Below are 18,757 nucleotides of genomic sequence, written 5' to 3' on the forward strand. Positions count from 1 at the left end.
CGACATTTGGCAAACTTCAATTAGACAGATAGTAGCGCTAGAAGATATACAGTGTACAAGAACTAATATATGGAATATAAATACTCTGAAAATCTTTGCACAAGTAAATTCACATATATGTGAAATTTTATATGGCTAATGATCACCATGTCTTACTACTGAATGATATTATCACCTACGCCGATATGATAATACAATTTTTGTTAATATATTCGTGTTATTAAGAGCTAAAAACATATAATATCACCTATTGTCGACATAATGCACATTTTTTCATGCATGGTCTATGTCAAGTGATGTCGTAATATTTATTAATTGGTAACACATTGTTAATCACATAAGAAACTTTTATCTATCAAATATCATATAGCTTAAAAGAAAAATAATTTATATTTACAATAATTCATTCATATGTGTAGTTACTATTAATAACATGATTAAATCCACTGGGAAGATTAGTTAGAATTGAAATTAAATCAAACGAATTACTTACTGGTGCCCATTGTGGATCCATCTTTGCCAATTCTATCGGATTAGTAGCCTTAGCGATCAACTCCAACACACTCTGACATGCTGGTATGACTTTTTGGTTATTTGCGTTACCTTGATTCTGATTGAATTGTTCACGCTCATATTTACAACCTAGTACCGTTGCTCTTGCGACAATACCGTCTACGTTTTGTTGTATACATTTCCTAACTTCACTATCTGAAGGGTTTTGACGACGTTGGTTCGTGAACCAGCTAGATACATCTTCTCTGACGAACAAATTTAACTGATTCTCTAAATCATATTGAGGTTCAGTTAAACATCTTCCTAATGAAACAATCGATGAGACTAGAAGACCTTCAATACCGATAGACGTCAAGTAATGTTGGAGGTTTGGTGTTAATCTGAATGGTACTGATTCTGGATTGGATAACTGACATTCTTGGTTTATTGACCCAGGAATTACATCTGTAGTGTGAACAGCGCCAGTCGAAGGCGTGATCATTATACGATGTGGCTGACGATGTGCTATACAGAATGAATACGTCATGAAGATCAATGTAGCAATTTGATTTGTCATTTGCTTCCTCAACATCCAAAACTCTGATGGACTATTTGCACATCTATTCATGTATTTCGTTAAGACGTCTTCCGGTACGTATTTGTTTGCAATTTCTTCAATGATCTCCATCTTGAGGCTAAGTGTGGTAGTTTCCTTATATTTCATTAGGTTAGAAACAATAATTCTAAAAGGACTCACTGAATCTTCTGGTTTGGACACGGCCTTCAATTTCTCAATATAATTGAGTATTGGTGTGATGTTATCTACACCCAACTCTTCGCAGTGTTTGTTCGCAATATCCTCTAATGAGACAGTGCTTGGATCGCTCTGCACAAGTCTCAAGCTAGTAGACAATGGGACAGAAAGCGGCGCATTGAAGTAGATATTTCTACGTCTGCACTCTTTACGACGATCAATAACGCTATATTTTTTGTGAGACATATTAATCCAATTAAGATGAACTTACGCATTAAATATTCTGCTGATTTGCTGATTACGCTCTTCACGTCTCACATGTCTAGTAGGTGGCATTTGTACCATAAATGGATGTCTGGTTCCATTGACGGCAACGAATGTAAGTCTCTTCCAACTGACGCCGTGTGATTTGTAGAATTCGAACTTAGGTGCAATTCTAGCAACCTTCAAGAATGTAGACCTGTCTTCATCCTCGTGTTTGTTGTATTGACCTGGAATTTCGATCTGGTCGTACTTGTTGAGATGGAACTCAATGAGATGTCTACGAGAATACTCAAGTGACTGGAATCTTGGTCGAGATCCAAGTACTTTCTCAAACTTCTTTCTCCAGACTAACAGTTTTCTGACATATTGTGGGAGTTGCAGTTCTGATCCGAGTCCCGGTTCATTTGCGAACACCTTTTCTTTACCAATAACAGCTTGTTCAACAAACTTGTTAAGTGCCTGTCTTGTGGTCTGTGCCAACTCCAACGAAGAATTCTTGTCTCTCATTGAGTAGTTCATGATAGCATCGCTTAACAAAGCATTGACAAATCTGTAACCATCCTCTTCAGGTGTTGACTTGAACCTGGCAGAAATCTGATCAACCATTGTTTCAAGCGAGAGTGTAAGCAATGGATAAGCAGTCTTCAGAATAGACAAAACTTCATCAACCCAATCCCATGGATTTTTGTAAAGTGGTACTTGGGATTGGCCAGGCTGAGAAGCTTGTTGTGGTACTTGCGATGGCTGTTGAGGCTTAGCATGTGGTGGTGCAGGAGAGCCAAGATGTGGTGTAAGCATGCCTTGTGAAGGTGGTGCAAGGTGTACACCGCTTGTTGGTTCACCTCTCTCGGCTTTCGCTGCAGCCACAGCTTGAGCTTGTCTTCTGAGGACAGTGTACTCCTCTCTCGTAGTACGAAGATGGAAGAATAGCGCCTGTGGATATTTCTTGGCGATCTGTATGAGAATAAGTCGAGCGTGACGAGCCTCACGATGTGAAAGTGAGAGTAGGAGCTGTGGAATGAGTGTTACCCAATACCACACTTGGAAGTCACCCTTGTAAGCCTGAGGACGCATGTCAATTTTCTTTTGCACAAGAAAAGATCACTTACCTCAAATGCCTTGGAGATAGTCATGTTAACATCATCCAGACTAAGCAACCAAAGAACACGTGCGAGAAGCTTTCTAGACTTGTGGTTGCGGTATAGGCCTGAAGCTTGAAGGTAGCAACTGATGGCGTTAGCAGCAAGTGACATATTCTCTGGGTGTGCTTTGAATTGCTGGTCATTATAACGTCCCCATTCAGCCCATGCTCTAGGTAAGTTCAAATCAGTTTGAACAGCATGAGCAAATGATTGTGTAGCATCATCGTGCAGGCCAAGCTTTGCTGTAAACATACCCTTCAATGTAAAGAACTCTGACTTTTGGGAAGGTGCGAAGAAGTGCAGATTTGTGTTGTTAATAACTTCCAAACCTGCGCCCAAACCATCTGTAGTTGGATAAAGACATCTAGCTTGTTCACGTAATTTCAAAAAGGCCTAAGATTGTGTTAGTAAGGTGAAAAACAATCTAACTTTCAACATACTTCTTGTATTTCAATATTAGGAAGAGTGTAGATTTTGGTGAGGAGGGATATACAGACATCCTGTAACTGATGCTTACGAGCAACGTGAGCAAACTGGTTGATCGTCCATGCCATTTCGTGATAACCTCTGTAGCCAAAGCTATTTTGACCAGTATTAGGCGCGTTAGGGTTCGCTTGCAGATTGTTTATAATTGGCAAGTAAACCTTGTTGATCGCTTGGAACACGTGTGATCTCCAAGCAACGAGATCAGACCAGATATTGATGTCATCCCATAAGTTTGGCATTCTATCCCTCCATTGATGAACAATGTTCTTAATTTCCGATGAACGCTGCTCGACATTGGTCTCATTGGTAGCTGGGAATGTCTGGAAAATATTAGAAGCATCCCATAACTCAACGCATTGTTGGAAAGTGTGTAACAATGGTATATTAGCTGGACCAGGTATGTCAGGTAATGAGTGCCACTTTTTCAAAGATAACTGAATAGCTTCCGTAGTAATTTTGTTAAAGTCATTTGCTGGCTCATTAGTATCCTGAGCTCTGACCAGCGACATGAAAGCTTCGAATATTCTCCTTCTAGGAGTTGCGATATCAGCCAAATTCTTGAAGGCGCCTTCAATAACTTCTCTATCTTGGGACCAATCAGACGTCCTCCAAGCGCACTCGAACAAGAGATCAGCGTTGGATTCATTCTTGGCCAAATCTGTAAGAAGGTCCCATTGTTGCAACTTCTGAGAACACAACACCCAGTGGTCTTCCCAAATCGCATATTCTGGCTCGTTGAAAGGAACATTACCAGATCTAGCCTTAATTTGAGCGTTCTCATGCAGAACTTGAGCCTCTGACCAGAGACCGAGCTGCTCGTAAGACAATGCAGCGTTAGTCTCTTGATAACCGGAGCGACGTCTCCACAAACCATAGAACATATCTTCTTCAGCAAGATCCGCGTAAATTTCAGCCAAAGCATCTCTAGCAAGTTCGTTTACAGACTCTGATTCACGTCCAACTTCTGTCAGTTGCTCTAACAAAAGGATGGATGTATGCCACGCGCCAAATGTTTTGCCTAGGTACTTAACGAGGTGTGGAGGGAGAGCGATCGAAGGTGACGCTATAAGGACACCTTCCAAAATACTCTGGATGATGTTAGGGCGTGCATCCACTTGCTTCAAATGGTACTCTTGAGCAAGCAAACCGATCATGTGTCTCGTAATTTCGCCTTGCTCTTTACGATTGAGGGATGACCATGCTGATCCAAAGATGGTAACCCAGATCTCATGAGCTGATTCATCATCAATGTACTGTAATTGACGAACAGGCTGGATAAGACCTTCAATAGTAAATGATTTCAACTTTTGTACGAAGGCATTTTCACCAAACTCGCTACTAACGATGATATTGTTAGATTTGATAGATCCTAACACTAAATCCAATGCCTGATGGATCCAATAAACATTTGAGAGTGAATCCCAATTCTGGACACCAAGTACGTATTGTAGTCTAGACGCAATAGAGAGATACATGCTTTCATGGAAAACCTCAATGAAGCGGCTTCTGAGCTCGCCATTGGTTGCGCGACAACCCAACAAGAACGCATTCTCCAACCTAACCGTGAGCTCACTTCTAGCGTAGAAGGAGTCCTTATAAATACTCAGAATTAACTCCAAATAATCATTGAAGAGGTTCTTTGAGGCTTCTTTTGATGGTGTGTCATTCGTAACGCCCTTGATGTCATATTGACGATTCTCAATAGACATCATCTTGATCAGCAAACCTGCTTTTTCACGAGCAGTTGGAAATGCCTCCTTCTTCTCTGTAATCCAATTCTTTATCATATCGAGTATAGAGCTACATACGTCAATACTTGTAGTCCTTTCGATAAGCATGACGATGCAAGTTAGGAAGATACGTCTGGCCTCACCAAGCTGCGATACCCTTCTACAAGCCAATTCGAGGGTGAAAGGAATGAGCTTAGGATCAATAAGATAGCTAGGTTTTTTGTCCGTTGAGCAGTGTTCACGGGTGATAATTTGAAGCAAACGCATGTGAGCCGGAATAAACATGTCGAACTTGTCAGGGTGTACATCGGTCCAAGCTCTAAGCAAGCAAAGAGCGTTATGTGGATTGCGTGAACCTGAAAGTCCATCATTGATGATATTCTCAATCATACTGGAGAATGCTTTAATTTCACGACCCTGCTGACTATCGTCGTCCTCTGTAACTGACGGCAAAATACTGAAGATGCGCTTGACGAGTGATTCTAGAGTGAGGTGAAGTCTGTTGATGTTTGAAGCATAGCATCTCTCAATAATACGTGCCATTCCTGCCAAATTGCTCAAGAAGTAAGCATCCTGCTCAGGTAAGGCAAGTGCACAGAGAACTTCTGCGGAGTTGCAATGAACAGTAGCTGACTCTTCCTTCAATTCACTCTATTGTGCTACATTAGATCAATATTTCAAATTATTTTCAACCCACCTGAGTTAACACCTTCAAGAAGTAAGCCAATTTAGCACTAATATCATTGTGACTATCAAGTGACTGGTAGCCCTTCAAGAGCTCGATTGCACGGGCAGAAAGTGAATTTGGAGCAGAGATAGACTCGTTAGAAATCGACGCAAACCTAACAAGGTAGTTGATAGCATGTCCTCGGAGATTATGATGGAGGATATAAGGTTTTGGAGCTGGTTGTGGGGTACCCTGCTGTGGTGTGCTTGTTGCAGTCGAAGATCTTGTGCGTTTAGCAGCTGGTTGGTCATCCAAACCTTCCGATGCTCTCCTTTTATCACCTGATTGTGATTCCTTATCTTCTTCACTCATGCTCATTCTCTTTTGCTCCCATTGAAGGATCAATTCGAGAACATCGATTGATAACTGGCGTGTGTCATTTGCTGCTGAGGGTATGATACCCATCCTTGTGATTGAGTTAAGCATGTGAGGTACGAAGAGTTCTCTGATTGGGTAGAAGAGTTCACTATGACGGATGATAAGCGAGTATATCGTTGAGAGCTGAGCGGCTGATTGCTGCTCCTCAACCAACACCCTTCTAATTCTAATAGCCCATTGAGGTAAATGCGAGACAGGTGCTGGTGCCCTTTCTGGGACTCGCTGCGGCAAAACAGGCGTGAGAATATCGAGTGCTTCGCGTGCCATATTCTTTGTCTCTGGCTGAACACCTTTAAGGAGACCTACATAGACATTACGTGCAAGATTGCTTGGAGAGTCGAAAGCCTTGAGGAATCTACACATAAGGATGTTACCAGAATGCTTGACTGATGTATCCACATGTCTTTGTGAGTTCCATCCAAATTTGATAACATCCTTCTTGAACTCTCCGAGGAGATCTGGAACTACATCTACGAGTGTAGCACTGAAAAAATGTTAATATACTAGGACAAGAATGAAATTGCATCACTCACGAGAAATTAAGCAACTCTATCAGGAATCCATTATCAACGCCAGTATACTCATCATCTTTCTGGAATGGTGACCAGACTTTAGTGTGCATCTCACCGATAAATGCTTCATCGATAACGGTCTCATTCGGGCGGTACTTGGCAACAACCGCGATAGGATTGACAATATGTCTGACGATGAACATCTTGTGTGATTGTGATAGGCTTTCATCTGGAATTTTGTTGACAAAGTGACTCAAAATAACTTGCTTGAGTTCACTTGATGAGGAAAGCGCAACATCCTTGATATAGAATCTTGTCAAACCAACAAGGTTGATTGGAAGCTTGAGGGTGAAGACTTCAGCCATATAGATCAACATTGCCGGATCAGGGTGGTTACTGAGATGTATAAGTAGGATCTCCAACAGAGTCTCTATCTCCTTCGTACGACTGGCTATATCAACGATAGGTTTGTCTGAATTAACGTATTGTGACCAAAGACTCCATATGGCCTCCCAAAGGACATTGCCTTTCTGTTCACCTGCTAGCAAGTTTGGCGACAGATCCATCAAAGCCCTAACAATCTTAAGACCATGTAATGCGAAACCAGTCTTGGTGAGTGCTTCAGGCGAGAAGAACGAGTTCACGATGCGTTCCGGTTTGGCAAGCACGTCTGCTCTGAGATTTACAGCGTGAGATGAGATTAAAGCAGCCCTGTAAGTGTTGAAATGTTCGGAAGAGTCCATCCGAGCTGTGGTGTGCGTTAGTCTCAGCGGATTGTTTCATATCAATACCCACCAAAGAAGAATTCATTAGCTTCGTTAGGGAATCTATCAAGATACTGTGCAAGTGGGGTTGTCCAAGGACTTCCAAGAACCCTTCTAAAGCGCTGCTCAGTCTGAACGATCAAGTTTGAGAATTGCTCAAGGTAGATGTTGGCAGCAGATGGCAAGAGTCTGAAAACATTTGCAATTGCAACCATGATCTTAACATCGTGTAAATCTGCGAGGTCACCACTAAGAGGTGGTTGAACACTAGCTTGTGCCGCCATAGCTGTCGCTTGTTGCTGCTGTTGAATGGTTGCATTGGGAGGAAGATTAATCTTTGGTGATGGAGCTGCCTTCAAATCCTTCTCATCAAGGAGTGATTTGAAATGTTCGAGCAGCTTAGTACCAATTTCGACTTTGAAGTAATTAGTAAGCAGTTCGAGTAATCTAGCCAATCCATCCAATCCTGCAATATTTATTCTACGAGTGTCGCTCAAGTTAATCAAGATTGGTTTGAGGGCCGTTTGCAACAACTCCTTAGGAACTTTACCAGATTGTACCAATACTTGCTTTATTCCTTCGTGTGCTACACCATGAAGTTCAGAATTACGAGCATAGAGACTCTTGAAGTATACACTGATTATACGCATACGAGCTTGGTTTGCGGTTCTGAAAATGTCACTAGTCGCAGTGGCAGCTGTCAAGAGCTTAACGCATGCCACTCTAAGTTCAGCCAATGCGAGTTGAACAATATGTGGTGGTCGTTGACCAATAATTGCGACATCCTCTGCGTCAGAAATACCTAGTACTTCATGGACAAATCTTGTCAAATCTTCATTAATCTCTAAAACACCTGGGTGCTTGTTATTAACTGATGCAGACGTTGCAGCTGAGGCTTCATTTGCAGTTCCTTTGTCAGACTCAGGCTGGTTCTCTCCTTCTTGCGATTCCATCGGTGGAAGAGGCGGTCTAAGCTGAAGACAGTATGTGACAGCCTCAATACGAGCGGTTTGCATAGGAACAGGTAAAGCACGTAATGGCTTGTGATAAATGGCGCTTGAGAGAACACCTTTTCCTGGAGCGAGAAGCTCATGAATTGGAATTTGTGTCCTTTCCGAAAGCTGTGTGAGAGTCTTCTGTGTCGTCTTCCTCACAATATCCTTAGGCGATGTCAAATCAGCAATGAGAATGCTGATCAGGTGATTAAATTGCGATCTTTGTGGGTCTGTACCGCCTGGTGTGGAGCTTGTTGAGGGTGAGTCCATATGACGGTTGAGGGCGTTGAATGGATTTGCAATATTCGTCGCTGGTGTGGATGGACGGGAAGCTTCCATGTAATCCATTGCATTCTCACTGACAACAGGTCCATTTGGACCATTACATATATCAATCAACCTGATTTAAGTCAGCTTATAATCTTACGACGCGAAAGCTACTTACTTCTTCACAAAGGCAGTGACTTCATCAACATCATTCGGGAGTTCATGGGGCATGTCTTTGAGAATGTATATAGCCGCTCTGTAGAACTCGATTTGATGTCCAGCTACCCATTTTTCACCAAGACCAACTTCTTCACCAGTTAAGATATTCATACCGGCCAATCCGGCAAGTTTGCAGCGCCAGAGCTGATCGTGACAAAGACTTGCAAACCTACTGGCAATCTGATTGAGCATATATGTTTTAACGTCGATTTGTGAATCTTCATTGACAGTTTCAGTAACGACATCGCGAATGATAGCAGTGACGAGGTCGCGAGAGAGAGTATCATCATGAGACACAGTAAGTTTGAGACTGGAGCAAACTGCATCTAGTGTAAAGCAGGCTATTCTCGACAGAGCGGGAATACCATCAGATAAGTATATACCTTCTTTCATTTCCCTTGTGAGAATGAAGCTTGCGAGTTCTTTCACGAAATCCAAGCTGAGATCTGTTAACGAAGGTACTAGCGCGGCATCGAAGAGAGAATCGAGAACTTTCTGATAGAGGTCCTCCTGCAAAACACCATTAAGACCATTCAATATTAATGGAGCTATCGAATGCTTAAGTATACCAATAGCCTTCTCTTCATCTCCACCCTTCTGGACTTTGCGATCAGTGGATACTGCATGGGCATAGTCGTCACTGGCAACTTGGATAGCTTTCGTAGCCAAATCGACTAAAGGCACTAAATTGAGCTGTTTAACTCCCTCTTTATCATGGAATTCAACAGGTATTGATGCAGATTGATCAACGACCCTTGGTGAAACACGAGCAGGGATATTAATTGCCTTACGGTTTCTTCCTCCAAGTTTACCGAGAACTCTAACAGCGGTATGCGCCAACTTATGATTGGCTGGGACAGGTTTAAGGAGGCGGTAGATCCCTGTTTGAATCTGTCTTATCTGTGGTGCCAAAATTGGATCGACATAGACTGGATTGAGAGTCTCAACGCAGATCTCGACCAAGCGAAGAGCCTGCTCGACAATTTCATCGTTCTTCGATTCAAGAGCCATGCAAAGCGGACGTGTAAGGGAGTGAAGGAAAGGTAAAACCACTTGAAATCGCATTGGGAGGATCAAGAAAAGCTGGATGATAAGCTCTTTGTTTACTTTGTCAGCCTCATCGAGAAGATTTGTTAAACCATCTATGTAGGATTGCAATAGAGCTTGAACCTCTATGTAAAACTTCTCATAACGGCCTCCCCCTATCGCTTGACTGAGTATCTTAAGGAGGATGAGATAGTTGTAAGGGTTCCTCGACTTGTGAGCCAACTTTATACTCTTGAGCATGATGTTACCTGTACATCCAGCGAAAAGATAGTCATTTGGCGGTGATATGGCGCTCATAATGTGCTTGAAGATCTTATGGAAGAGTGTAATCCTTTCGTGATCATCACTGGAAAATACCTCGAGATTCTCGATGAAGAACTTGATGAGTGTGCTCAAAAATATCTGGGATTGGGGGTCATGACTTAGGAAGACGTTGATAGAGTTAAAAAGTGGTGGATGTTCGAGAATCTGGTCGACGAGATATGGTAGCATCTTCTGTATGACATCCTGGAAGACGAGAGCTTCGACACGCAACAAAGCTGTAAAGAAGTTTTCAAGATTTTCGGCACCTTCTTTATCACCTTTCCTGTCATATAAACCGAAACATTGTACACTGGCTTTGAAGAAATCGCAAAGTGTTTCTGAATCTGGTCCAGCCGCACCCTGAGCATTGAGGTTTCCTTTTGGACCCGTGGCCGTGTTCGTAGGGATATGCTTGAAGGCAGTAATAGCAGCAATAGAAGCTTGCAAAGTAAACCTAAACGTGATCCTTGCATCTCTAACTTTCTCACTCGATGGTTCGATTACATTTATTAGTGCACCAACTGGTTTGGCTTGCTCAACTGCAATCTCGTCCACTTCATCAGCAGATGACTTAGCCGTAACAAACGACTGCTCCTTTTCATTATCGTTATCAATATCCATACCATCGGTTCCTTCGTCTTCTTCAACTTTAACACCTCTTCTTGGGCCAGGTATAAGTTTCAACTTGACCAAATCATCCTTGAACAACTTAATACTCTTTAATTTAGATATCAAAGCATGAACAATCATATGAAGCATCTCATTCGGATTATCTTGACCAACCGGTGCATTAGTATTACCGTTTGAGTTGTTTGCTGTTACGATGCGGTCGATGAGAGCCACTATTTTCTTTATAGAAATGGAGTGGGCATGTGGTGGTAGAGTAGGGTCAAGCATGTTGACCAATGCCCTGTTTAGAGTTTTGCTAATTTGCTCAAAGGAGAGATCACCGCGAACGCTACCGAATACATCAGCAAGGAGACCCATACCAAGTACCCGAAGTGTCTCTCTAGTCATGACACCACTACCAACAATAACATCATCATCGAGCAATTCATCGAAAACACTCAAGAATGCTGGTCTACCAATCTCATTTATACCAGCAATGTGACGAGTTGCGACCAAAATTTCTTTCCTTGCTGAGTAAAGCTCACTTGGGCAGTCTTTGAGAAGTCTAAGACAAGCCTTCGCGAGTGTTGTCGCATGTGGTGTAACGTAGCTATGCCAAGCACGACAAACGTAGGCAATAAAAGAGACAGTTTTGACTTGTGCAAAGATAAATTCGCAGTAAAGATTACGATTCTTGATCAAAGGTGATATCGACGTGTTTATGCGGCCTTCCTTTTCAGCTTCTTCGTGAAGGGCCTTCTGAGGACCAGCTTCAAGTTCCAGAATGCTAACCGAGAGACTAACGAAAGTGTCAAGCATGTACTGCGCGAGTGTGATCTGGTATGATTGCACAATACAAACGACGGCTATTGGGCATTCTGTGATAACTTTGAAGGAATTAAACGCAGCGAGTAGTTCTTTTGGAGCTTGATTTGGCTCAGCTGTCGTTCCACTGCCTTTAAATTTCGAAGGTTCGCTACATAATCCAGAGCCATCCTGAGGAAAAACCTGGCTGACGACATTTGGCATTTGTTCGAGCATACCTTTGAAAACTTCTAGAAAAGATTTACTTGGCCCTTCGCATTCTTTCTTGAAAGAGCGTACAAGATCGATAATAATCTTTACGCAAAGCCAGCCATTCTCTTCGTTGTCGTTGCGAAGAGTGTTGAGAAGAACGTCGAACAATTCGGGAACCCGTGAGGATATACTGGGAGAAGGTGGAAAACGATGTACGAGAGTGAGGATAGTGTTACGGAATTTGTGTTCGTTGCTCCCGCTACTAAGTGAGATTTTGGAATCTCTGAGTACGCCGAGAAAGGCGGGCAGTAGAGTGGAGAGGTACTTTGCGTAGTCTTGATGCTGGGAGATCTGGTCGATGTTGTCTCGTAGTTCTAGAGATATCGCCAGTTTGTCTTTCAAATCTACGAGAAGTTAGAGACGCGGATAAGAGGTGGATAGACTAACTTAAATCTGGATCTATCAGCCTAGCCGCGTAGCTATCGACATTGAAATCCTTTACACCGAGACTAATACCAACTTTGGCGATAGAAGTTGTCGGTGGTGAGTCTGTCGCCATCTTGTGTATATATACAGCTAATAATTATACAATTAATTAATATTTCAGGCTTTTATGCGCCTTTTTTAATATTTCCTGATTGAGATGGTGGCTGTTGGTGTTGAAGAGATCTCTCCTTATAGCAGTCAAGAGATGGCAGCAAAGCACCCAGATTCAATGATGGCCCTATACCCTGGTAGACAGTTGGGGATGTTTAAATTAGGTGACAGCCTTTACAGCGTCCTAAACGAGTTGAAGTATCGTCCAATCATCTCAACCTCTTCAGTGACAGTACACGGTGAATCGAACGACTGTAACAGCTCTATTACAGCGCCCATAATAGTACGACTTAATCCGAGCACTATAGATCTTCATTTCGAGGGCACAACTCAGCGGTTAAGCACTATGACGATGTCATTGCCCAGTATCTCCTTTGACCTCACATACGAAAATGATATTATTGTACCTAGGAATGATGCGCTCAGTAGGACAACAGCCGGTCAGCTTTTCGGCCCTTGTAGAAGCGAGAACCTCGACAGTTGGCCTGGGATGTTGTGGACATTCAACAACGGACAGTCAACATCCGTAACCATCTCTAGTACACCAACACCTACTCTTGAAGGTCAGCTATCGCGCGTATATGTCATTCCACACGATAGCGTTTTGTTTAACTTTACTAATGATTCACCCGAAATCGAAATTAAGCTGGGTGTCTCACATTCAACCGATGTAGTCAGCGCTTTTGGTCCACCGGAATCTACGTTTGAAAAGCGTGATAGAAGACTGGAAGTGTATGCTGGTAGCGATGCATCTGACTTAGCAAGGGGTGTTTTCTACAACTACCCCGCATTAGGTTTCGATGTAATGCTCAATACAGTTACCCATAAAGTAGAGAAGTTGATACTACATTCAAACGTTCCCGCAACACCACTCTTTCAAGCATACAATAGGTGTCCTTGGCAAATCAATCTCACGAAAGAGCTCAGTCAACCTATGGGGACTGCCAGCTCACAGGAAACGAATGGAAGTACTAATTCACAACAATCAAATGGCAGTAATAATAAGCAAACGAAGCGCAATAAACACAATAAAGTATCGAATGGTGAGAAAGTGGATGTGAAGGTTGGTGAAGTACAGGAGACAAGTATAACATTTGTCGATAAAGTGAGTGCTATTAATTCGCTCATAGTAGGAACTTTGCTAATTTAATCATCAAAGATCGATTCTGTCATTGCAAAACTCAACAAGAACGTTCAAATAGATAAGATGGTGTTAGATAGAGCACATGAAGTTGGACTAAAAGAATGGAACGAAGATATGGGTATGATGGGTATGAAATTACTTTCATATTTGACTAAACTAATAAATCATCCAGAGCTCGTTAGTTTTGATGTATTAGGTGTGATCATGGAGGTCACAAAATCAGGAGACGTCGCCAGCTTATGCATTCATGATAGGAAATGATATAACGATAGTAATGACAAAGGTATATAATGAAATGTTGTAATTGTAAGCGTTGGCTTATAGTAGTTTTGAGAAGCTCCTAAAATCCAGTAGTTGTAATTGATTATCATCAACATTAGTCGGTATCGATAGTCTGAATAGCCTACCAAACGTCGATGCGATGACAATAACGTTGTTAGATTCCCAAGAAAGATTGAATGACTCTTCAAAGTCGTCAAATTGTGCATAATTCTGCGATGATGTGACAAAAGGAGAGTGCTTAGCGTGTCTATCCAACAAAGGAAGGTGAAATTGTGCATTTGATCTCTTCGGAGTGAAGTATTTGTGTGATAGGTAAGAATATGAAGATGTAGGCTGTTTAGTTAAATCCCAGAGGTGTATCGTGCCTTTATCAGATATTAACGCAAAGTGAATTGAATCAGGAGAGAAGGCTATTGAAGAGGAGAAAATTTTAGCTAAATCAGAGCCTCTTCTTAGCTGATGGATAGCTTTACAGGAATTTGTATCCCAAATCCTAACAACTGTTCCTGTTACTGATGAGGTCGCAAAGAGACTGTTATCAGAAGACAAAGCTAAAGCTGACAGTTTTGACGAGTGAGCTTGTATGAACTTTGTTGAAGTGAGGTTGATAGAGTGGGTTATTAACTGTAGGTGGCCAAATTTGTTACCGGCGGCCAGAGTTATCAGGCGATTGTTATAGAAGTTAATAGCTAAAGGACTATTTGAATGACAACTTGAGCTGAAAAGACGTTCAATTGAGTAGTTATTCGATAATCGGAAGAGGAAGATAGTATTATCAATAGAAATGATGACAAATTCACCGGAGGTTTCAATGTTGGAAATGAATTGATTGAATTCAATGGTAGATATGACAAGTTGAGTGGTGACGTCATATAAAACCAACTTATTAGGGGAAAAAGCGGAATCATGCTGGTTACCAATCAATAGTAAGCAATTAGTATTATTGAATAATCTACTGTTTGATAATTTACCGTTTAGGTCGACTGACAGCAGGGTCTCCAAAGGCTGGCTGTTGATGATAGCCAAGTTGTTATTATAAGACAATAGGAAATAATTTTTGGATAAATTTAAATTGTATATTTTTAGTTTCTTCGTAGTTTTTATAACGTTTTTGTTCTTCATAGTTCACAAATATGAATGAAGTAGTTAAAGACACACTAAACGCGAGGAATAGAACGTTGTTGAGTTACAGGGAGATAATATGTCTTATAATAGTCAGCAGTATCGTTATAAAGTACGACGATATTAGCTTGCTATACCTCGTACTAGCTGGATACTTCAGTTTTTTATTTCTACTAAGGAAGAATGAAACAGAGGATCTAGGGGAGAATGAAAAGTACACGCTGCCTTTAAAAACTGTAATCATATCAAGTATTTTTATATTTTTAGTTGAAATACTCCTTCTCATACGATTGAACGTCTAAAGAACTAACACTGAGGACTAAAAGATGAATAACTTTGCAAAAAATTTAAATAGCAAGCTACAATTCATAAACTACAATAAAACAGCTCACAAATCGATAATAAACGTACACTCGACGAGGAATAACACTATTATAACACTGACGAACAACAACAACCAACCAATAACTTGGCTATCATCAGGTTCTATTGGCTTCAAATCCTCACAGAAATCTGGCTATGAAGCTGGCTACCAGTCCACCATCAAACTATTCGACATGATCAACCAATCCTCACCAGACTCACCCCTTCATCAATCTAAATTTGGCCCTATAGAAATGCATTTCAGAGGTTTCGGACAGGGTAGATTTGCTAGCTGGGCTGCACTCCTCTCACAACAGGGTGAATCCTTCAAACAAAGATTGACGCTCATAAAAGACAAAACCCATCTCGTTAGAGGCGGTACAAGACCTAAGAAGCAGAGACGCTTGTAATATTTATTTTTTTATTTAGATTTCACCTTGATTAGCTACCACCACCGTCATAGAATAATACTGGTCTCAGATGATAGTAGTACATCTGCTATTGTGTCTCTTTATAGCGCCGTTTATTCTCGCTATAGATTGGAGAGATAGCCGTCCGACTACTAGACAGCTGCTCTACACTTTGGAGATTGACGCACCACATCAGACACTCTTCGAACAGCTTAACAAGAGGGATATCCCCTACACGCTCACTCACACCTTTTCTTCTGATTTGTTTACCGGCGCATCTATCTTACTAAACAATCACGAGGATCGTATACACCTTCCTCTCCTACAATCTGTCAAGCATGTCTACCCAATAAACTCGTTTGACAACCCTGCAAATTCTCTATCACAAGATTCATTGGATTTGTCTACTCAGTCGGCTTACAATTCACAGCTATATCCACTCGTCTCAGGTACTCAGGCACTCCCTAGTCATAGCTCAGTCCAGCTCTTGTCCGCATCTGCATTACGTCAATCTGCTATTACACAGGCACATGAGCGTAACTTAACAGGCGATGGTATATTTATAGCATTCATAGACGACGGTGTCGATTACACCCACCCTGGTTTGGGTGGTTGTTTTGGTGAAAATTGTCCCATTTCACATGGATGGGATTTAGTCGGGGATAACTACAACACAACAACACACGACATCAGTCCAGGTCCACTCGGTGCGACGACTTGTAAATCTCATGGTACATCCACAATTGGTGTCGCCGCATCACAACTTGAGCAGCTGCCAGGTGCCGCTCCTAATGCAACTTTCGGTATGTACAGGATATTTGGCTGTTATGGTAGCTCTGGTGATGATGTCCTCGCAATGGGTTTGATCAAGGCCTACGAAGATGGCGCCGATATTATAAATATTTCAGCAGGTGGTCCAGACGGTTGGACCACTTCTTTGCCATCTGTAGTAGCATCGAGAATAGTTGAAAAAGGTAGACATGTCGTTACAAGTGCTGGTAATTATGGTCTGCAGGGTTTACTATACTCCAATTCCCCGGCTGGTGGTATTGGTGTAACCCCAGTCGCCTCAACTGATCTTCCATACGTACCTTACCTTAATGCATCACTCACTATGGAAAGCAAACCCGGTGATAGGTTCCCTTACGTCCCTGCAACCTCGTTCAACAAAATGAACGTCACAGTTCCGGCCTACATTCTAGATAAAAGTGGAAATTCTACTTCAGATGCTTGCAATAATGTCACTACTTCTGATAAACTCGATGATGTTGCTGTTATCATCAAACCTGGTGGATGTAGTATTGGCGAGAAGCTTGAGAACCTTAAAGTAAGTGTTAAATGTTTTCACGAATGCTGAACTTAAATTGACACCTCTGATAGTCTGCAAACGCTTCATTGGTGTTAATCTCAGACATTAATGGAAACCTAACTTCATCACCTGCTGTGGAAGGACTAGATACGGCTATTATCAATCTCAACACAACACGCAATCTGCTTGATGGAGAGAACATTACCCTCCATTATACACCAATTCTGCAGGAGAATCCACGAGATGGACTTATATCACAGTATAGTAGTATGGGTCCAAGTGCAGATGGCTATGGTAAACCAGCTGTGGGAGCTCCTGGAGCAAATATTCCAACACTTGCACCGGGTAACAATTACATGATACAATCTGGAACCTCATTCTCAGCACCATACTATTCTTCAATGTTAGCTCTTCTCCTTCAGGATGCACGTCGGAAAGGACAAATGTTGAAACCAGATGTCGCGCGCGCACTTATGCTCAACGGCGCAACTAGTGTCATGTTAGACGATGACATTCCTGGACCTGCCTTCACAGTCTTACAAGGTTCAGGTGTCGCAAATTTGACGGCAACACTCGACGCGACTACGTATGCTCTTCCTGATATACTTAATCTAAACGACACCTACAATGGTGTTTCCAAATCACATACTATCGAGGTTGTAAATATGGGCTCTGAAGAAACTACATTCACAATATTGCACCAACCTGCTCTTACGGGTTACGTCCTCGATGATGGTACCATCCAACCACGTACATGGTTACCAGAGCATTCTACTGATTCCGCAGAAGTTGACTTTCCAACTACATTAACCGTTTCTGCCAATTCTTCAGCTTCACTCGACGTTAACTTCAGCTACAAAGACATAGATGATCATCGTCTGCCTGTGTATTCCGGTTGGATTGTACTCGAATCTCCTGAATCTAGATTACAGGTATCTTATAATGGTATAGCTGGCGATCTCTCGAAGATGCAGGTGTTAGACAACACTGATGATCTATTTCAACAAGGTTTTCCAGTACCATTTGCATTCCGTCAGTCGGATAAAAATCTCATAGATACTGTCGACTCATTCAGTATGATCGGACTTGACAAACCTGCTGTTATATACAGATTGACAGGACCATCACCATATCTTCGTATCGATCTAGTTGATGACACAGCGAAACGTAATGTTATCAATGGTGTACTCAATTGGATGAACGATATCTTTGGTGATGATGAACGAAGTGCCAAAAGCGGTGTACTCTATGAAGAGCTAGGCGTATCTCGCAAGTAAGTGTAACTTAGTTTCTAAGATTTCACTTACATTCATAAAGTGGTTTCATGGGTTCTGGTCAAGGTAGTTCCTATCAACGTTATGATATGGACGGCAAATTCGCCAACGGACAGACCATACCAAGTGGAACTTACAGATTCCACATTAGTGCTCTCAAAGTACATGGTGATGAAAATAACAACGATGACTGTGGGTATTGTCTTCGATTTACTAGTAATATCTAATTTTCACATCAGATGAAACATGGTTATCGGAGAAATTCACAATCAAATAGACAACTTATAGACATATTATAGAATGGACAATTAATAATTATTGGTTATGTACAAATATACATCAATTTGTGTTTTTACAATCAATTTTGGCCGTTAAAGTCGTCTCTTTCAGCGTTTGCAACAAGGTTGTCAAAGACATCATCTTGTTTAAAGTGAGGTCTTGCACCTCTGAGGTTAGATGCAGGACCTTTGTAGTTCTTAAGTTTATTTACGTCTTCGTCGTAGTCAAGATCCTCAAGCTCAGCGGATGGATCCCCTGTCTCTTCTGTACG

The 18,757-nt window shown here is 41.7% G+C and overlaps 4 protein-coding genes across 4 annotated transcripts; 2 read left to right on the plus strand and 2 right to left on the minus strand.

Annotated features, from left to right (window-relative positions):
- Nucleotides 1-493: 493 nt before the first annotated feature.
- On the minus strand, nucleotides 494-10,170 carry WALSEDRAFT_32062 (hypothetical protein; the record flags this gene model as incomplete). The annotated part of the gene is made up of 9 exons (XM_006957566.1): nucleotides 8,690-10,170; nucleotides 7,281-8,644; nucleotides 6,507-7,233; nucleotides 5,566-6,457; nucleotides 3,093-5,519; nucleotides 2,620-3,045; nucleotides 1,518-2,572; nucleotides 1,250-1,472; nucleotides 494-1,204 (listed from the first exon to the last, which is right to left on the minus strand). Coding segments are annotated over exons 1-9 (9,210 nt in total), but the record flags the coding sequence as incomplete, so codon positions are not given.
- A 2,242-nt stretch (nucleotides 10,171-12,412) lies between these two features.
- On the plus strand, nucleotides 12,413-14,760 carry WALSEDRAFT_32064 (hypothetical protein). Its single transcript, XM_006957567.1, has 3 exons — nucleotides 12,413-13,408; nucleotides 13,463-13,574; nucleotides 13,620-14,760. The coding sequence occupies exons 1-3, from the start codon at nucleotides 12,425-12,427 to the stop codon at nucleotides 13,706-13,708; spliced, it is 1,185 nt and encodes a 394-aa protein (XP_006957629.1). The 5' UTR covers nucleotides 12,413-12,424; the 3' UTR covers nucleotides 13,709-14,760.
- WALSEDRAFT_68354 (WD40 repeat-like protein) lies at nucleotides 13,621-14,858 on the minus strand. Its single transcript, XM_006957568.1, has one exon. It carries the CDS (start codon nucleotides 14,849-14,851, stop codon nucleotides 13,766-13,768), a length of 1,086 nt encoding a protein of 361 aa, XP_006957630.1. The 5' UTR covers nucleotides 14,852-14,858; the 3' UTR covers nucleotides 13,621-13,765.
- Nucleotides 14,859-14,862: 4 nt separating this feature from the next.
- On the plus strand, nucleotides 14,863-18,513 carry WALSEDRAFT_57016 (subtilisin-like protein). The gene is made up of 5 exons (XM_006957569.1): nucleotides 14,863-15,592; nucleotides 15,732-16,951; nucleotides 17,005-18,206; nucleotides 18,251-18,399; nucleotides 18,447-18,513. Exons 1-5 carry the CDS (start codon nucleotides 15,178-15,180, stop codon nucleotides 18,482-18,484), a joined length of 3,024 nt encoding a protein of 1,007 aa, XP_006957631.1. The 5' UTR covers nucleotides 14,863-15,177; the 3' UTR covers nucleotides 18,485-18,513.
- The last annotated feature ends 244 nt before the right edge of the window (nucleotides 18,514-18,757 follow it).

Source organism: Wallemia mellicola, assembly GCF_000263375.1.
Source record: "Wallemia mellicola CBS 633.66 unplaced genomic scaffold WALSEscaffold_6, whole genome shotgun sequence".
Classification (NCBI taxonomy): Eukaryota; Fungi; Basidiomycota; class Wallemiomycetes; order Wallemiales; family Wallemiaceae; genus Wallemia; species Wallemia mellicola.

Excerpts from the sequence above, each read along its gene's own strand:
- WALSEDRAFT_57016 (XM_006957569.1), top strand. The coding sequence starts at position 15,178 with ATGAATAACTTTGCAAAAAATTTAAATAGCAAGCTACAATTCATAAAC. Across the intron at positions 18,207-18,250 it reads GAGCTAGGCGTATCTCGCAA|TGGTTTCATGGGTTCTGGTC; the intron begins GTAAGTGTAACT and ends ACATTCATAAAG. Across the intron at positions 18,400-18,446 it reads TGAAAATAACAACGATGACT|ATGAAACATGGTTATCGGAG; the intron begins GTGGGTATTGTC and ends TTTTCACATCAG.
- WALSEDRAFT_68354 (XM_006957568.1), bottom strand. The coding sequence starts at position 14,851 with ATGAAGAACAAAAACGTTATAAAAACTACGAAGAAACTAAAAATATAC.
- WALSEDRAFT_32064 (XM_006957567.1), top strand. The coding sequence starts at position 12,425 with ATGGCCCTATACCCTGGTAGACAGTTGGGGATGTTTAAATTAGGTGAC. Across the intron at positions 13,409-13,462 it reads GTATAACATTTGTCGATAAA|ATCGATTCTGTCATTGCAAA; the intron begins GTGAGTGCTATT and ends TAATCATCAAAG. Across the intron at positions 13,575-13,619 it reads CGAAGATATGGGTATGATGG|AGCTCGTTAGTTTTGATGTA; the intron begins GTATGAAATTAC and ends TAAATCATCCAG.